Here is a 20,498-nt window from a genome sequence, read left to right on the forward strand (position 1 = left end):
CTACACTCCATTAACATTTTGCTTTCTGGAATACACTAGGTCAATTCCAGAAATATCCTTCCGGAACACAATCATTCACCCCTATTTTGGATTGAAATTTGAAAACATCAATACTCTTCCATTCCACCACAACTTCATTCTTGGGTTTAGTTTTTTCATAATACTTGTACAAAATTTTAATTGCATTTCAAATAATGTTTTCAAAAATTTACAAATTTTGAAATATTATTTTCTTCATTTCACAACTGACTTTTGCGAGACAATTATTAAAGATGTACCTGAATTTAGTTTCATGATTCACGATATATAATGTATAGATTTAAGAAATCATAAAATATAGCCCACCAGGAACAACACTGAGGAGATATTTATTTCCCTACATATATTATAGATTTTATTGTTTGTAATTTCATGATTCATGATAGACAATTCAAATTTAGAAACAAGGATCGAAAATATTTATCTCGATATATGTCCGATCGTTATCTAACAATAACAGGTTTTTCACCTAGTGCACAGCACATAAAGTTAAAACTTATAAACTTACAACATGTTTAGTACAGTTTATATTTAGAGAATAATAGCTTATTTCTTTAAAAGATTTCTTACATTTTTTAGAAAAAAGCAACTAATTATTCCTCTATAATTTACTACATCAGTTGAATTTTTTATATCATCAGTATGAAGGAATACCCCATAATCATTTCCTCTTGTGTTGAGGCTGAAGCTGGCTTTGTTGCTAACTGATAGGTTCAAGTGTATCATATCCATTGCTGATAGCATGTTGCCTTTTCTTTTTCCATATCCCTTGCTTCAATAACCTAGGTAGGATCCAAACCATCGTTAAAAGATTAAACCTACTGAGTATATGGTTTAGCTTTTGTGTGTAGATATATTTTCATTAATTTTGTTAATTTTTTTTGGGTATGAAAATAACATGAAAAGAAAATATGACCATATTCTAACTCTACATGACTTGGAGGAAGAATAAATGCACCAATAAATAAATTGGTATTAAGATTTAACCTTAATCAAATCACACTTCTTCACATTGAACTTTAACAACAACGCATAAACACCAACCATAATTGTTAGAAATAACCATGGCTCTGATACCAAGTTAGAAAGGTGGGTTTTAAGCCTAACTCAACCTCACAAAACCGGCTTGTAGGGTGAGGTTTGCACCTCACTTATATATTATAAATTGGCCTTATCTCTAGTCGATGTGGGACTTCCAACAATAATGACAAATAATAAAGAAAATGTTCACTTTTTCCTTTTTTCTAATTGTTTGTTGGTCAGATTGAACAAAAAGTTTCTTGTAGGAAAAACCTAGACAAACACAAAAGAAACCAAACCAACAAAAAAACCATTACTCAAATTTGGTAGGAAAAATTTCAAATTATCAACAAGTGGTTGGTTAAAAACGAACATGTGAATCTCAAACCATCTAAATACACCACGCATTTAGAGCGTTGGAAATTTATCCAGAATCAACATCTCCATAAAAAAAAGTTGATACTTTACTTTTTAATGGAGTATATGTCAGTTAAAAATTGTGAAGCACCAATCCATGGCATTGTATGGCAGTTTAGAGTATGAATGACAGATAGAAAAAGTTTGCTTGATGATTTACCTTCTGTAGTTCTGAATTATTTTCATGTAAAAGGTTTATCTTCGTACGAAGTTCTTCATTTTTTTGATGAATGAAGATTCCCTACAAATCATAATGGCGTCAATGGTGATCGGTCTGAAAAATTCAAATTTGCAGAAACACCTATTAAAATAACAAAATTTAATGGTCGGAACCTTTTGTTGCAATACTTTGATCTCATCTTTAAGCATTTGATCCTGCAGGTGAAATAAATGATTGTGTATGAGTCATGCATGTGTGACAATTGTATCATGTAACTTGGATTTTCCTTTGACAATCAAAGTGTCATGGAAAAAGAAACGTAGTTTGCTTTTACTGAAAGAAAATGATGGAAACCAAACATATACACCTCAAGGAGGAGCTTTGATTCTTTTGGACCTTGAACCATAATACCTTTTTTATTTGAACATTACTCAAACCAATTTGGAGTTTATTTTCCAGATCCTTTAGCTGATTCATATTCAAATCAGAAAGTTCTTCACCCATCAGTTGCCTGCATTTATAGAAAATGAAGTATGAATTGTTTGGCAATTCGAGAGACGAAACGTCAACATTGTGTGTGTGTGAGAAGTAAATTGCTATCATTCAAAGATAGTTTGTTATAGAGCTTTCAAGCATATGTTCAACTGTCACTCATTCAAAGGTTCTTCACAATACATATGTGCTCATATACATTTCAATCCTTCTGCTTGATGAAACCATATGTAGCCATGCACACTCATATATAATCAAAGGGATTCTATTTCACAGAACAATAAGATGGAGTTTTTCTGACTAGAATATGAACAATAATATTTGAATTATGTTGAATTAGATTGATATACAAAGGATGATCACAAAGGTAAGCTAATTAATCCATCATGAGGTTACAAAGTTGGAATCCTTGCTTGTGATTTTTATGTCTGCGTATTTTTCTGTTGCATGCGTTGAAGGGTAGAAATCCTTTAAGTTGATGATCAAGTACATTCATAAGAGATCCATTGTTTGAAAGTTGATATTAAATAGATTTGTTTTTCTAGAAATACCTTGGAAATTACATAAAAGAACATATGAATTGATTATATATTAAAGCTTCACATTTATGGAGAAAATAATAGATGTGTTGATACCTTATCAAATGTTGGGATTGTAAATAAATAGGATTTTACTTGATTAAATGTTTTGCCTCCTTTAATTAGTTTATATTTTTTTGAAATAGGTTTGGTTGATTTTAGATTTGGTTGATTTGTTCCTCGGAAGATGCTACTTGATTTTTGCTCGGATTTGATTGGGTCCCAACATGTTTGTATTTTTGTTTTCCTTTATAGCATTTACTTAGGTGTTTAATGATTAATAACCTTAAAGTAGTAGCTAATCTTCACAGTAATAGCCAACATAGTAATGCCTAATATATGATTACATTAACAACATCTCTGATTATACTATATTATATTGACATAGTTACATATTCACAGTTAAGAACATCATGATATACAATTAATTAATAGTTGTTAAACATTTTAGATTATTCCTATTGGTTTTCTACCATTCTAGATCATATTAGTTTATTATCATGTTCAAATAATCAATATCTAAAATATAAAATCACGGATTTTTATTGAGAATAAAATGGATCTCTCAGAATATTCAAGAGTTATAATACAAAAGTTAAATAGATAATTTAGACATTAATTTTTTGGAAGCTAACGACTAATTTTATAAACTAATTTAGACGCTAATTTTTTAATAATTAATATTAAAGAGTATTTTCAAGTCTATTTTACAGACCATTTTAAATTTGTATTTATAATAGAGACTATTTTAGTTACTAATAATATTTTTTTACAAATTGTATCTAAACTAATTATTGTAATGGCTAATTACTTTTTGTTTCAAAAACTAGTTATTATTTAATGTTTTTTTAGTGCTAATGTAAAATTGATTAAAGATCTCGTGGGTTAGTAAAAAAGTGTGTTAAAGTTGTTTTTGAGTTTCAAGAACCTTTGGAATTTTTGTAACTGTGGTATTTCTATGAAAATGTTTGTATACAAGTTATTAAATGAAATTTCAAATTGAAAAATGTTATTTTCATGAGATACCTAAAATTTGATATTTACTCTAGCTTTACAAATTGAGTATGATGTCCTCAAATAAAGTGAAAGTTATTCTTTTTCTATTTATGGGTGGTCCATGTACCTAGTAGAAATTATTGAAAGGCTAGTAGTGGTATTATAGCTATAAAAGTTTGGATTATATGTTTTTCTATATAGTGGGTAGGTTTAATGAAAGCAAAATCTATACTATGAATGGCTGTGTATTGAGGTACTCCTTATACCTTGTCTAATATATTTTCACGTCATTGGCTTACAAAAAGAGAATACAACGTTGTAAAATTTTGCTAGTTTATATTATCTGTTATATTATATAGTACTTAATTACTGATCAAAAAGTAAGAATATTACTTTATAGTTTCCATATTAATGACAATTATTCAATTGGTTTTAATATTTTACCTGCTGCTTTCTTGCAAACGTTCTAGTTGTTGCCTTAAGCATGCTGCTTCTCTCTGCCAAAACTAGCAAAGCAGAAATACATATATTAGAAGTTTATAACACCTTTTTGTAAGAAAATAAACAATAATGCATATTACAAATGCAAGGTGTGTTAAATTAACAGCGATCAAAATATCCTTACCTATCGCAGTTTATATTGAATCAGCATTCAGGACTGAAACAAAGTGCCTGCACACTGTTTGGGTATGTTTATAGCACTGTGAGTGAGTTTAATGGAACGATCTAGAGAATGTTGGCAATAGGGTTTGGAAAGAAGGGTAAAATGGTTTTGAATTTTGCGGGAAGACTAAGAACAGAAAGACGAAAGGGTAGACCAACAGGCAAAATTGAAATACTAACATCAATCAAGCTATGTAACCAACTCAACACTAACAGTTAACTGGAGTAAGCCTAGCAGGTTTATTCATGATCAGGCGCCTCAAAGACAGTTCAAGAAGGGAAGACAAAGGATTCTTCCCTGAATGAATTACTACAACAATCAACAGTTTGAATGAGTGTAAAGAATACTCATGGTGTGCTGATAACAAGTAGGATTCCGTGTTTGCAGTTTTTAAGGATGTTATGTTCAAAAGCCATATAAAGACAATGGTGGAGCTGTTCAGGTTAAGATGCTTTGATGGAGTTTTATAGAGCTTGGAGATATATAACAATGCAGGATGTATTGTTACCTTGACAGATGAAGCAGGATCCATTATCCAACCATGGTCCTCGTTGAGCTTGTTAAAGCGATCAATGATTGATTGCATGCTGTCATAAATGTACAAACCGATATTAATGGTATGGGAAGTCAACCTTAAATCCTATGTCATGCAATGAGGTTTCTGCTAACGAAATAATTTTACATACTGCATAATATTATTTTACACAAAAAAAAGGAAAAAGTAGAGTTGTTAAAAAAATGTATTTTAAACTAACACCTTCAAAAGCTCTAAAAAATAAAGGACTCTAGCAAAATCCCACAACAGCTCCATAGCAATCCTTAACGAATTTGTATACCAAAATATTCTTCTCGTACATGTAATAGTTTGATATTGCTTAAAACTTGAAGTTAAACTAGTTTAAATATTTCTTCTATACTTCAACACACTGATACACCTTTTAAAACCAAAATTATGACAGAATTTCTAAAACGAACAATGCCTCAAATGATATCCCATATCGAATTTGTCTTTTATAGGCCTTTATGAATACTTACACCCCCAATTACATGATACCAAAAGGCCAAACCTTATGTGGTCAACCAGTCGTTTACCAGATCAGGAACGAATCATATAGTAGCCTACCAACAAGTTTGCCACAACTCCAAAACATCATAGAATCCTCATCCTCTTTCTACTAAACCTTTTATTGCACCCGATATTCTATGTTCATCTCATCCTCCTAACCATATATATGGTTAATTCGAAAATGGCCACCCAGAGAAGCCTTATATCGAGGGCATCACTCTTCAAAACTACAATTTCAGCATCTGTGTCGGACGATTAAGGTCTGTCACAACTGTGGTATACACCACCGATGACATTTACATCACCTATAGCACTGATTAGGAAAGCACTTCATGTTAAAATCACATCAAGCTTCCAAAAGTTCTGGAGGCAACTTCATGCATAAGAAAGATGATGGTCCCTACCCCTTCCCATGTGAAAGCTAGTTTACCTGCAGAGTTTATATACCCTCAAACTTCCATGTGTCCCTCACAAAATCTAAGAGATAACAGGATCAACCTAACTATTGATTTTAGGTAGGCTTGCAGGCATTCTACCTTTCACTATGAGAGGAGATGCTAAATTAGAGTATCGAGAGATCTTTTATTCGTTGATTCTACTGGTACGTGTTATTGTTTTATTTCTTTAATATGGTATTAAGAGTTTTATTAATTTTTTAGGGTGCACGACAGATGGAAAAAAGGGAGACGTAAAATAGAGTGACAAAAAACCAGTAAGAAAGCACATATATGAAAACCTACGAAGTCATTCAACTACTGAAAATAGAGTGACATATATTGATTTATGGCATGTAGTGATGAATTGAAGGAATCCAATTCTATCAACCCATATATAGCTTAAACGAGAAGTCTTAAGGAAGAAGTGGAACACAAATCTATAAAAATTATAAGGTTGTCAAACTTTTTAAGGTAATTTATACAAATCAAATTTGTTAGCATAAAGATGAAGCCTAGAAGTTTTGACGATACCTCAAAATCAAGTCTTAAGTGTTCATGTTGTAAGAAGATCTTTATGAAGACTTGTTTTATGTTAAAGTTTTTGTAATTTAGTAGATTTATGTATAGGTTGTTGTGTATTCTTGATTCTATGTATTGCGTGTTCTTAGTTTGCTTTAAAATTCGTTTTGGAATTAGAAAATCTCATTTTGACTCAGAATAATCGATTACCAACTAATAATAATCGATTATGATTTGTCATAATCGATTATCACGAGCAATTATAAGAATTTTCAAACAAGTTTTTTACTATTGTGCATTCATTAAATGCATAATCGATTACCTCATTTAGATAATTGATTATCACGCGTTAAATAACTGACAACAGATTTTTGGAGGTATCCTTGAGTGAGATTATAAATTTGATTAAGATTCTCATTCTAATATACGAAATACATGAATTTCGAAAATCTTATATGTTTTGTTGTGTGCTATGATAAGTGTGTTCTAAGGTTTGTATAAGCGTTGTGTTTGTGGCTTTGAGAACTTGGTGTTTGACATAGAGTGAAAACTTTCGTTGGAGTTGTGATTTAGTGTTGTTGTTGTTGCTGAGTCAAAGCCTGTCATCCTTTGTGAAGATTCAAAGGAGGTGATAATTTTTCTTGAAAAATTCGAAGGAGGTGTTCATTCCTTGTAAGTTTCAAGGGAAGTGAGTTTCATCTTTTGGGCGTAACAAGAGAGGTATTCTAACCTTAAACTTGTTTATTGTTTTTGTGATTGTAACAGTTTGTTGGTTTGTGACAGTGGATTGTTAATTCTCATTTGATATTAACGACTGGATGTAGGATCTTTGTAAGCTAAACCAGTATAAAAATCACATGTGCAATTTTTTCTCTTCCTTACTCTCTTATTTGTTTTAAAATTGTTAAGAAATTTTATTTACAAGAGAAAATATTTAAAGGCACGATTTGCGATAAGAAACTAATTTACCTCTCTTTTAATTGTTGTTCACGTTAACCATTCTATTGCATCGCTCTGACAAAAAATTGACCAATTTATTAAAAAAAAATTTGGTGTGCCTTATAGAAGAGTAAACAAAATTCTATAAGAAAAGAAGGACTTTGGTCATAATATTAATTATTGAGTTTGTGGTTTGTCAGAAATGGATATACTTTTCTAGATACTTCTCTAAGATATTATTTTTTTGTTTTGTTTAGTCTAGGTTGAATTTAATTATAAACCTTGTTATGTAGGAAAGTTGGTTGTATGGTTAGTGGTTAAGTGAAAATGAGTGACATTATTTATTTTGTGTAGATTTACATTTCTCTTGTTAATTAGAGAGAATCCTTTTGTAACACAAAAACCATTACACTCAAAATATTGATATAAATTATTTGTCTCCCTTTTATCATCGTGTAATTTCACAACAAAATCTCTCTTTTCTGTTTTTTCTCTAGTTTTACAACTTTTAAAATTTTTTGCTGATTTCTTAACATAATATTAAGATCCTTGATTTTTAAGATATATGAGGAAGTGAAAATCAGTTTGAAAGTCATATACAAACTAGAACAAAAAATATTCAAAGAAAGGATAACATCAAGAAACAGTTCTTTATCTCTCAACCTCATATTTTTGTAGGAGAAAATTATGATTTGAGGATTGTAAAAATGATATCTTATTTGAAAGATCAAACTCTATGGGAAGTGGTGAAAGATGGAAGTAATACAACCCATTTACTAGACAACCCAACAATGGCTCAGATAAAATTCTATGGTAAAGAAGTGGCAAAGAAGACAAAGTACTTGCCATTATACATGTAGTCATACACGATTATTTTTTTTATTAATATTGAATCTTGAGACAACAAAAGAGGCTTCGGGCAAGCTCAAGGAAGAGTTCCAAGGCAGTAAAATAAGGAGGATGAAGATGTTAAATATGAGAAGAGAATGTGAAGCAATTAAAATTTTTATATATGTAGATGGATCAAATGCAAATGAAACTACTAATCATTTGCAAAATTAATAGATTTGATTATTATGAAATTTTAGTTATGTGTAATTGTTTAGTATTTATATAGTTTTTTTGAATTTTCTCAAGTTATTTGATACTCTAATTTGAGATTTATAAATAATTTGTTTTTAATATTTGACATCCTGAATAAAAGAGAATATGTCTTCTTAATATTGAATATGTCTGATAGATACAAGGATGAGATACAATTTATATATTTATTAGGTTTGGGGATGAGGATTGTATATTGAAACCAGCACCCGTCTTGCCTCATTGTCATTCCTACCTCTACAAACTTTTTTAAAATGATGCCTACCAAAGCCTTGAAAGGAAAATAATCCTTTTAAAGATGGGGCATCTCAAAATATTTGATTGTGTATGTTATACACTTTTTCCGAATGTAAAGAGACACAAGATGGATTACAAAATAAGGAGTTAGTACTTTTTTACATGATATACAATCTTTTGACGAAAAAGATACTTATTGAAAAAAGATAGTTTCACGAGTTTTCTACATAGAATTGGGAGAAATGAAAAGTAGAAGCTTTAACCAAGAAAAAGTTGGGTAGACAATCTTTAGGAACAACATTAGAAATTGAAGAAAATTTAGATGATAGGCATTAAAACTCTTACCAGCATTTATCAAAGGTTCAACATTGCTACACTAGAACCTAAAGAATACGATGAAGATGGTGAAATAGATGGGTTGAATCTCACCCAAAAAAATAAATGAGTGCTATCTTATTCCAATTTTCTTAAACCTTCTCTTGGAATTTTGTGACTCAAACAACATGTGATAGAAGAAGTCAAATCAATTAAAATATATTTCAATCCTACTTTTTATTAGAATTTCATGCCTTATTTAATTAATTAGTTTATTACATATTTTTCAAAGTCGGTTACAAATCCTGTATTATAAATATTTACTGCTTATACACTCAATAAAATATATCAATTCCCCTTTCATTCTTTTACCTCTTATACTTTAAAACCCAACAATTGGTATCAGAGCATAAAGGATCTTACGGGATTTGTGATATAATCCATAAACACCTACAACCAAAAAATAGCCACCACACATAAGATGGAATCTCAAACATCATTTACTACCATTTCTGTGCCTGTATTTGATGGACTAAACTATCAAATGTGGGCTGTCAAAATGAAAGCATATCTAGATGCTAACGATGTGTGGGAAGCGGTAGAAGAGAACTACAAAGTGTCTCCCTTGCTAAATAATCCTACGATTGCTCAAATGAAAAATCACAAAGAAATGAGGCTTCAAAAGTCTAAAGCCAAATCAATTTTGTTCACAGCTGTATCTCCAATCATTTTCAACCGAATAATAACGTTGAAAACGACATATGAAATCTGGAAGTTTTTGAAGGAAGAGTATGAAGGAAGTGAGAGAATAAAGGAATGCAAGCTTTGAATTTGGTTCGAGAACTTGAGATGTAAAGGATGAAAGATTCGAAGACAATCAAAGATTATGCAGGCAAGCTTCTTGGCATTGCAAACAAAATACGTCTTCTTGGCACTGATTCCTGATTCTAGAATTGTTCAAAACATACTTGTAACAATTCCAGAAAGATATGAAGCCACATTGACTTCCTTGGAGAACTCAAAAGATCTTTCTACTATTACCTTGGTAGAACCTTTGATCACACTCCAGGCTCCAAAACAAAGAAGACTCATGAGAGAAGAATGTCATATTGAAGGGGCTTTGACAGCTAAATTGCTAAAACAAAAGGGCAAGTTAGGGTGTTTCAACCACAAAAATGATAGCAAATCCTCTCATGTTTTTCCATCATATCCTTTTTGTAAAAAAAACAATCATCCACAAACGAAGTGTTGGTGGAGGCCAGATGTGAAATGTCATAAATGTGGACAATTAGGGAATGTGGAGAAAATTTGCAAGTCATCGAAAACACAAGAGAATGTACAAGCTTTTGTTGAAGAGTGTGAACAAGAAGAACTTTTTGTCGTTTCTTGCTATGCTATTGCAAGATACACAAAAAGTTGGCTAATGATAGTGGTTGCACAAACCACATGACTTACGATCAAGAATTATTCAAAGATCTTGATGCATCCTACAACACAAAAGTCAGAATTGGAAATGGAGCAAAAATAGTAGTGAAGGGCAAAGGAACCATTGTGATCGAAGGTTGCACAAGTTTGAAATTAATTATTAATGTTCTATATGTTCCTGAAATTAACCAAAACTTGTTGAGCATTGGCCAACTTCTAGAGAAAGGCTATAAAGTTCTATTTGAAGATAAAACCTACATGATTAAAGATTCAGATAATAAAAAATTATTCAGAGTTCAAATGAAAGGCAAAGCTCAATATGGAAAACAAACGAGGTTGCCTTTTCCAAAAGACAAATCTTGGAGAGCAACAAACAAACTGCAGTTAGTACATACGAATGTTAGAGGACCAAAAAAAAACCCTATATCTGAATGGCAAGAAAGTAGAGCTAGTGGGTGTTAAAGTTGGTGAAAGGAAAAATGAACCAAAAAAATTAGAGGAAGAAGAGTAGCCTAAGACAACTCTGTCCGAAGCAGAAGCTGAAAATGCGAAAAAGCCAAGAGAACAACTACAAGGAGATGAGGAAGTTGCGAAAGATTATAAGGACGTGAAGACTAAGCAAGAAATTGTGATCGAGACTTCCAAAAGTGAAGGAACTTTCGATGATACAGTCAAGAACAAAAAAACTTAGTATGCTGACTTTGAGTCATGGAGGAGATTGTTGGAATTTTATGACTCAAACAACATGTGGTTGAAGAAGTCAAATCAGTCAAATAAAAATATATTCTTATCCTATTTTTAGGAAGATTTTATATATTATTTTTTTAATTAATTTAGTGGATACTTATCAAGGTTGGTTACATGTATTATAAATATATTCCAACTTTTCTTGAACCTTCGATTGCACAAATCAAAACAAAGATGAGTTCTTTACCCCTAATGGAACACGGACAGCCAAAATCTTGGTAGCTACTTTTAAAAACCAATTTATAAAGGAATTATAACTTTCTATTCATAATAATGATTCTTACAGTAATCAATAACTTTTAGTTTTGTAAATTAGTACCTAAATGGATCATTATACCATATAAAGATTTTCTTGTAATAATGGTACTTTATTGTATTATCCAATATTATTTTGCAACTCAATATATGGGTTAAAACATCCCAATTCTTTTTTTTTTCACAAATAAAAAACACTTGGAAGATTAAAAAAATTAATTACTTCCAACGGTGATCATTTGATTAGGAGGAAGGGCAACAACGAAAAGAGAAAAGTATAATAAAGAAGGAGAAGAATTAGGCTGAGTTTAAATTATAACTTAAAGGATATTTTAGTCTTTTGTTGTTATTATGGGATGTACATAGTAATTATGTAAATGCAAAAGGCAAAACCCTTGGGGAAAGAAAGAAAAAGGAAAAATATCATGGAGGACACTGGAAAAATAAGTTTTTATCTTTTCTCCATAAGAAAACAACCATACCAAAAAAAGTTTTGTTCGTTCAAGGCAACCTTTAGATGTAAGGTTTGCAATCAATTTTGAAGTTTTTTGTAAATATTTGTACCAATACAAAATTTTGTAAATATCAAATGAACCTCTAACACATGTTATTGAGAGAAGTTAGACATCTTTAGCCAAAAGCAAATTTGAGGAGAGGAGGAGAACAACTTTTTGTAGTTTTGAGATTTATAATGAATTATTTCTTCATATTCTTTTTTAGCAATTTAGGGATGTAAATCTTTTAATTGGGAAATCTTTATAACTATCATATTCTTTTTTATAAAAAACAATATCAAAGTGAAATTACTATAAGAAAATAAACATTTAGTGTTAGTTAAAAATCAACACTCAATATTAAAAGCCGGTACTAATTAGTAAATAGTGTTAGATTTGCTATATCAATTTAAAATCATAAATGCTAATTGTTTAGCATTAATTTTTAAAGACTGATTGTAAAATCGATTAGTAACTTAGCACCAGTTGCATTTTTATTTTAACATTTATTTAATTTAACATTAGCTTAGTTGGCACTAAATAAAGTCTATTTTTAATATTAATTTAATTTATATTTGTTTGACCAATGCTAATGATAGTAATATAAAAAAATTGTACAACATCATAATTTCCAACAAAATAAAATAGAAATGAAAAAAATAGAAAAAAAAATTGTAGTAAATCAAGGAGATTAGTGTAAATAAAAAAGATGAGTGTGAATAAATGATGTGAATGAAAGATAAGGATGTAGATTAAGAATATGTATATGGATGAAGGAGATGGATATGGATGGAGAAAATGAATGTGGGTAATTAAGATGAATATGAATGAAAGAGACAAGTATAAATAAGAAAGATAAATGTGAATGAAGGAAATGAGTGTAAACATACATGGAAAATGAGAGAGAATAATTGTAAGTTGGAAGATTTGTCGATTTTAAATTTGTACTATTAAGAATAATTTACAATTCTTATTCATTGTTATAAAGACATAATGTATAAACTGATGTCAACTTAGTCTATTGTTACTTAAATAAATATTAAAGATATATTATATTACATTCAACTTAATCAACAAAAAAGCTTACATGATATTATGCTACAAGTTTGGTATTTTGGTCTATATATTTATAATTGTTTTATTCTTTTTGATCCTCGATTATTTATAATTGTACTGATATATTATACTGTAATAAACAAACTGGTTCATTAGTGCAATAACTATGTAATGCAATGGATAACGATTTTTATTCGTTCTTATATTACAATTAGTTGGAAAACAATAATAATTGCATTTAATCAAATATTTTTCAACTTTGTCTTTTTATATACTAATTAAAACTATTGTCTTTTGTACAAAAGATCAAAGGTTACTGAAAGTTCATATAATAGGATAACTTATGCAAAATATATAATACAGATATACAATAATATTTAGCACATTTACTTGTTGTAAGATATTATATTGTTGTACAATAATATACTGGTTGATTTTGGGTATGATAAATATAATGTATTATTTTTGTGTTGATTATGTGATATTTCGTACATGTTTAATATGTAAGAAAAAACAAAAATAAACAAATTATTTTAAAAAATAACTATTTTAAGCTTCATTCATAACCAGAATCGAAGAATAAAAGATGTATTAGACTTCGATTCAAGTTACAACTGAAATCTAATACATTTTCTAATTTAAAATGTTATTTAATTTTAGAGGTATTAAACTTCAATTCTGAAAACAATTGAAACCTAATGCTTTAAAACTAAACAATTTTTTTAAATCAAAAAGATTTTAAGCTTTAGTTACTACGAGAATTGAAATCAAATTCACATTTTTTAACCAAAACATATGCTTTGATTTATATTCGAAAACTTTGATTTATATTCGAAAACAAAGTCACCATTTTTAACCTCATCTGAATATGCTTTAGTTCTATAACCAAAACACAATGTTTAAAATAACTAGTGTAAAAATCCTTTCCTACACTAAAATACATATTTTTATTTATAGAAAAAATTTAAAATAATTAAAGCCCTCTTAGAGTTGGCTAAACCAACTCTATCAACAACTAAATTATTCAAAATTAATTCTACTTTTTTAACCTTTCTTAAGAAAAAAGAAACTAATCTTTTAGATTGTGTTAAAAATGGTTAAATAGACTAACAATTTAGTTATTGTTAATATTGGAAAGATAAATTATTCTTTTCTTATAGTGAATACGATGTTCTTAATGTTTATATCTATTATGGTTATGAAGCACCAAAAGCTAAGGTCCTTCTAGATGAAAAAATGAACAAGTTTATTGCATGCATTCTTAGTTTAGGTGATATAAATTTTGTTTTGAAAAAGAAGTTAATGTTTATAGTGTTGAATGTGATCCCCAAAGGTGTAAAAATTGAAGAAAAGTCTTGATTATAATTTATAAGTATCAGTTTTCACAAGTCTATCCCTACATTAACAAAGTTTATAGAGTGCTAACTCTCCGTAGATGTTTTTATGTGTAATGTTTTTTTATGTGTAATGCTTTTTGGGTTAACAGGCTGTCTATAGGTTTGAGTTGAAAATGACATATAAATTGGTAATCATATTTAGGCTTATTTGAAGGGATTATTAACAAAGAAACATTTTGTTTATGTACATATTTCTTTGTGCACAAGTTGCTCTAGACAAGGTCTAATTCTTCTTATTGGTGATCCAATGAATTTGAAGCAATGTTTGGTGTTCTGGTGGAAAGCTTCACTGGGGTGAAATTGTGTTCATCCTTAAATATTAATTTCATCTATTTTGGTCAAAGAAAAATAGATAATATAAAAAAAAAAGACACTAAGGATATCCCACCCTTAGGGATGTAATTAACTTGAAGATCTATTATATACTTAAAAGCAACATAATATTTATTTTTCTCAAATTTGATGGAAGAAAAGTTTATCCTAAATATATATCCACCACTCATCAGTTATAAAAATATGTTCTATAAATTTATTTTGTCTAATACATCTAAAGATCTAAAATATATGAATTTAGTATGATAATTATATTCCTTTATAATATATGAATTCGTCATATAATTTTTCAAACAATATCTTGAAAATCCTCATTCAAACCAAGAGGATTATGGAGAGAACATATGTAGAGAAGAAAAACAATCTTCAAGTTAATTTAGGAAGTTATTCAATTTCAACATATAGGAAGAATAGACATGGAAAATACTTATGGGAATGCGGTTCTATGGTTTAGAGTACACTACAAGAAATGTAATCCCTAACTGTCTAAGAATAATAAGTTTTAGGAATTATAAACTTCTAAACTATATAGATATTAAAAATTAACAAAAGAAGGAAAATAACGAAAATATACAATTGCTTTTTGTTTCAAAGTATTAAGATAATTTCATTTATTAATATTATTGATGATATAAGCTACCTACCCAAAATCTCTAAAAAAAGTTAACCATATTCAATTGATTTGAATTGTGATTTTATGGAAGATGTAACTGACTAACACTTAGGTTGTTGGGTGAGAGAGTCAGATGCTTTAAATACTACTTTATATTTAGACTCATACATAATATACTTTATATATCCATATTAACCTCAAAATGAGTTAAACATGATGTCCTTTAGCATGAATTTATCTATTTTTTAAGATTTAAAAAGACTAATAACTCATGGGAAAGACCATCATATATTCAATTAAATATATTGGAATCATAATGTACTTGATATAAAACCAAAGTGAAACGAAATGATATTAAGCTCAACTTGAGTTAAAGGAAACGCCATTTTTTAGCTATTTTCTAAAGTTTATTTTCATGGGACTGACACTAACAATTGGCATCAACTAAAAAACCATACAAGTTTCCATCACATTTAAATTAATTTCCTAAATAAACTCATGAACCTTATTAGCATTGTAGGATCATCAATCTATAACATTATTTATTTTCTAATAATGAAGGAAATAATTTTTTTAATAAGAAGACTGGTACATATATTCTAAATGATATAAACATCAATTTGGATTATGTATTTTACTACTGCAACTTGAAGAGAACCAAAAGCAAGATCAAGATAGGGCTGACCCAGATACAGAAAATGAAGGTTAAGTAATGATTGAGACAATCAACCATAATACTGTGGACTGTTTAAGAGACTGACAAAAGTATAGGTTTTAATATTTCTCAGGATGAATTTTTCACCATTCACTAAGTGCATATATAAAATCTAGTTTCCAATGACTAGTTTTCCTCACTGCTTCACATATCTCTGATGTTCAGATCAGAAGTGTCAAAGACAGGTAGAACTAGTTACCCAACTTTGTCTCGTGTTAGATCAAAATTTTATCATGATATTGCTCTTAAAAAGTTAGAAACAAAAGACAACTTAAAAAATATCATTTCCTATTATGTAAATGATGAAGATCAATTTCCTTTGACTGTCAAAATTGAGTTCCTATTATGTATATTTACTTCAGATCTCACTGTTTTTAGTATTTCTTGATATACGTTACATTAAAAATACATTGGTAAGTGTATTTATAATTTACTGGTATAAAAATATACTGAATGCTGAGAAAATGTTTCAAAACAAACACAGACTAGAATTCATATATTGTCGGAGAGATGAGATATATTGAGAATGCAAAAGATAACGATAATAAGCTTCCCAATTATTTAACTTCTTGTTCTTTTCTTGATTTTTGTCTGTGGGGTAAGGAGTAAGCACGAAAACAACTATCTCTATCTGAAAAATATAATTTGTTTTAGTATGAAGAGAAAACACTAGGTTATTCACTAGAGTTCATGTAAGGATGAAGATCGTAGGAAACCTGCTGGTTTCAAATGCAGATGCAGGAACTGCAGCACAAAGTAGCTCATTTATCAAGAAGAACATGGTTCTTTCTTGAAGATTTCACTGTTAAAAATATGACGAGAACTCACTAGGTTTGATGTGTTAATATTGATATATAAAACTATATGCACAGCTTTTCATCAAAGAAAAAAGATTTTCTTTTCTGCAAACCATAGTTCAAGTTCCGATAACAGATTCCCAGGTATCATATTATCAGATTTCATTCGTTTCAGATACATCAGTATCAGAAGAATGAAATTGAAACCACACAAACCAATTCAACTGAACATGTTGAATAAGTTCTTCCCTTGCCCCTCTTCCCCAACAGAAAAAGAAAAAGAAAAAGGGGTAAATAAAAAGAATATAAAGCATTGAATCAGAAATATAGATGGTAAAGAAAGCGAAAGAGAAAAGAATTTGGGTTTAATTACCTGGTGTTTGAATACTCATAAAGTTTGCCCGTGCAGGAAAACACAATGACTCCAACTTCTGCATCACAAAGAATAGATAGCTCTCTAGTTTTCTTCATCAACCCATTTCTTCTCTTACAGAAAGTTACTTGCCGGTTCGTCGAATTTTCGATTCTTTGAATGGGAATCTTTCCTCTCCCCATCTACTAGGGTTCCTAGCTCCACCAAAATTTCTTATCTGCAAGTTAACGATATCTGAGATATCCAACTCTGATGCCCAAAGTCGTCTTTCACTGAAACAAATTTCAGTAAAACTCATCAAGACAGATAAGGAAAACTTGCATAAATATATAAACGGCAATGATAAATATAGCAAGCTCAGAAATAACAAAAATAGAAACTTACTAGGAAATTATTCTTGTGAAAATAACGGTTAGGGAAGAGTTGAAGAAGAAGACGAAGACGAAAGGAAAAATAAATATATTAAAAATGCTTTTTCTATTTTCTTTATTAAGAAAAGACGGTGTTTTACTGCAAGCAGTCCTATCAACACTAGGATTTATCCTATTAGATGTACAATTTTGCTTGAAAGAGTAAATATAAAAAATAAAATATTTTATATATATAGCATGGTAAATGATTATTACACTGTTAGCTAATTAAAAATTACTATCACGCCTCCAGGTTAAACTTTAAAATGATAAATAGGTGCATAAGCATAGAGATTTTTAAAACAATAAAAAATAATATAAAACTGTTAATCGTTACTTTCTTAAGCTACGTCAAATACTTAAATAAATTAATGAATTAAGTATTCTTAAAGTGTACTTTTATATTTTGAGTAAACAAAAAAAAAGTTTTATGTTTCTGGGCCGAAAAAAAGAGAGTATCCTAGTTAATTTTGATAAAAATTTCAAATGAAAGAGATTTATAAAAATATTTCAATTTATCGTAGTAATTTAACCATTTTTATAATTTTTCAAATATATTCTGATAATCTACTGGGAATTTTCATCAAAGTAATTATTATCTCGTTTAGATGTATATTAAAAAAAATCATCAATTTTTAATTTATTTAATAAATTTCTTTTTTGGAAATTATACAAAAATATTATTTAACTTATTTACTATGAACTAAATTATGAATATTTTCCCTTTTATATAACCATATTAAAAGAACGAAATTAACTAAGATTCATTTATTGTTAATCATTTTTACACCATCACTATACATACTAACATACAAAGTATTTTTTAAAATAATTATTTTAAAAATTGTATTTGTAATGATTTGTGATTCACTTATGATCTAAGCATATTTATATTAATATTTAAAAAAAAACTCTAAATAAATATTTTATTAAAAGAAAGAAAGTGAAGAATACAAACTGAGAAATAATATAATGAAGTCTACCAATTTCAGAATAAATTCTGCTCTAAATATCTTAAATAGAAAATATCAACTTCTTTTTGTTTATTAAAATTTATTTTCATTTACCAAACCAAATAAGAAAAAAATATTTTTATTTTTTTTAATTGTTAAATAATTTAATAATTAGTAATAAAACTAAGAAGTAATATTCGTACGCACATTAAATATATGTATGTGTGAAGTAATTTATGCCGTGAATATGCTACATCGGTATCCGTACGGATGATATGAATGTACGATGGTGGATATTCCCAAACCGTGGGCGGTTACTTTTAGTTATTCTGGTTTTCGGTTTTTGGTTTTGGCGTGGGAAGGAATTGGGAATGCTGTTCCTATTAATTTTTGGGTATACCAAAAAATGCTACAATTGTTTTTCATAATTCCGCGTTTCTATTTTTCTCATTATATTAATTTTTGGGTGTACCAGAATCTGCTATAATTGTTTTGCATAATTCTATGTTTCCAATTTTTCATTATTCACCAACTCTTAATGAACTTGATTTGGGTAGTACTAGCAAAAATAATGATTATGATGATCTTCATTTTTACTTAGGTTTTACCATGATTATATGAATATGTTTGATAAAATAATTAATTGCGAAGGTAATTAAAAGATGAAAAGCAGTGAGAATTGAAAAATTATCTCAAAGTCCAAAAAACTAATTGGACCTAGAAATGATGATAAAAAGAGTTTTTACATTTATTAATTTACTAATAATTTTTTTTATAAAAATAATTTTTTTATTGTTGACAAACTTTAGAATTTAAATTATCAATAAATATTTTTAAGGTGACTAATATGTTGACTAAATTTATCGATGACTCAATAAATTAGAATTTATATTATAATAAATATTTTTATTAGTAAATTAATTAGTTAAATGAATAATAAAATTTTTGTTAAGTTTAGGAAATTTTTGTATATTAAGAAGAGATGGATAAGAAGAAGACAACGAGAAGGAGAAAGAGAAATATAATGAAGAGAAAGAGGATAAGGAGGTGTGATAACAATGGTGTTGATGATGGTGTAGCGATAGCTAGTCGATGGTGGAAATGGGAGTTAGAAGAAAAGAAAGAAAAAAAAAGGAAAAAGAGGAGAAAAAGGAGGAAGGAGGGGAGAAGAGATGAGAGAAAATGAAGAAGAATACCAAATCATATCATTTATTGACATATTTTATTAATGGTTAAAATCCGTTCATAATTACTAACATATAATTACTAATAGATATTTATCGATGAATTTAAAGTCATTGATAAATTACTAACGTATTTCATAATTTGTTTACAAAATTTATCCATGATCATTTTAGTGGCGAAATTTAGAAAAATAGATTTAGAGATATATGATATGGAGTTAATTATATGTTGTGTTATAATAAAGTTATAATATTATATGTTTTGAATTATTTGTGATAATGAGCTTACTTTTAGATGGCAATCTCTTTAGCTAGGTCGGGTCAAAGCTAGAAGAGAAAATTATGGTAAAGGGTGAGTGTTTGCGGAAGTCTAGGCTCATCTTCCATAGAAAACTGCAACTCTTCTTCAATGTGTTTGGTCATGGCTTGGGGGCATGTCAACACTTCTCATCTGAGTTATGATATATATTAATTGTGCTCTTGTATTTTGAGGTGTATATGGATTATAAAAACACAAGTTATTGTGTTTTATATGTGTTGTGAGAAAGTCTAAATATTCACTTAGAAGTACGAAATTTAAGTTATGTATGATAAAGTTTGAATAATGATTTAGCAAGATAAAAATTCAAGTTATTTGGTCATTTGAAATATGCAACAAATAATGAATTTATGTATACATTCTTTATCTTATATCATTTGTACAGTCTCAAGGGGTCACGTAATACACATAACATTTTTAGTTGTCCAAAAACATAAACGTTTGTTT

At 28.9% G+C, this 20,498-nt stretch overlaps 1 protein-coding gene across 1 annotated transcript; it reads right to left on the minus strand.

Moving 5' to 3' along the window:
* Positions 1–449: 449 nt before the first annotated feature.
* On the minus strand, positions 450–17,671 carry LOC148192512 (MADS-box transcription factor 23-like). The gene is made up of 8 exons (XM_088099088.1): positions 17,570–17,671; positions 17,186–17,457; positions 4,875–4,953; positions 4,147–4,208; positions 2,048–2,147; positions 1,810–1,851; positions 1,637–1,717; positions 450–821 (listed from the first exon to the last, which is right to left on the minus strand). The coding sequence occupies exons 2-8, from the start codon at positions 17,365–17,367 to the stop codon at positions 762–764; spliced, it is 606 nt and encodes a 201-aa protein (XP_087955214.1). The 5' UTR covers positions 17,368–17,457; positions 17,570–17,671; the 3' UTR covers positions 450–761.
* Between the last annotated feature and the right edge of the window lie 2,827 nt (positions 17,672–20,498).

This window comes from Vigna umbellata, chromosome 9 (genome assembly GCF_029865625.1).
Source record: "Vigna umbellata cultivar VRB3 chromosome 9, Vumbellata_1.0, whole genome shotgun sequence".
In the NCBI taxonomy this organism is placed as follows: Eukaryota; Viridiplantae; Streptophyta; class Magnoliopsida; order Fabales; family Fabaceae; genus Vigna; species Vigna umbellata.

Excerpts from the sequence above, each read along its gene's own strand:
- LOC148192512 (XM_088099088.1), bottom strand. The coding sequence starts at position 17,367 with ATGGGGAGAGGAAAGATTCCCATTCAAAGAATCGAAAATTCGACGAAC. Across the intron at positions 4,954-17,185 it reads TATGAGTATTCAAACACCAG|CATGCAATCAATCATTGATC; the intron begins GTAATTAAACCC and ends CATTTATGACAG. Across the intron at positions 2,148-4,146 it reads CGTTTGCAAGAAAGCAGCAG|GCAACTGATGGGTGAAGAAC; the intron begins GTAAAATATTAA and ends CTATAAATGCAG.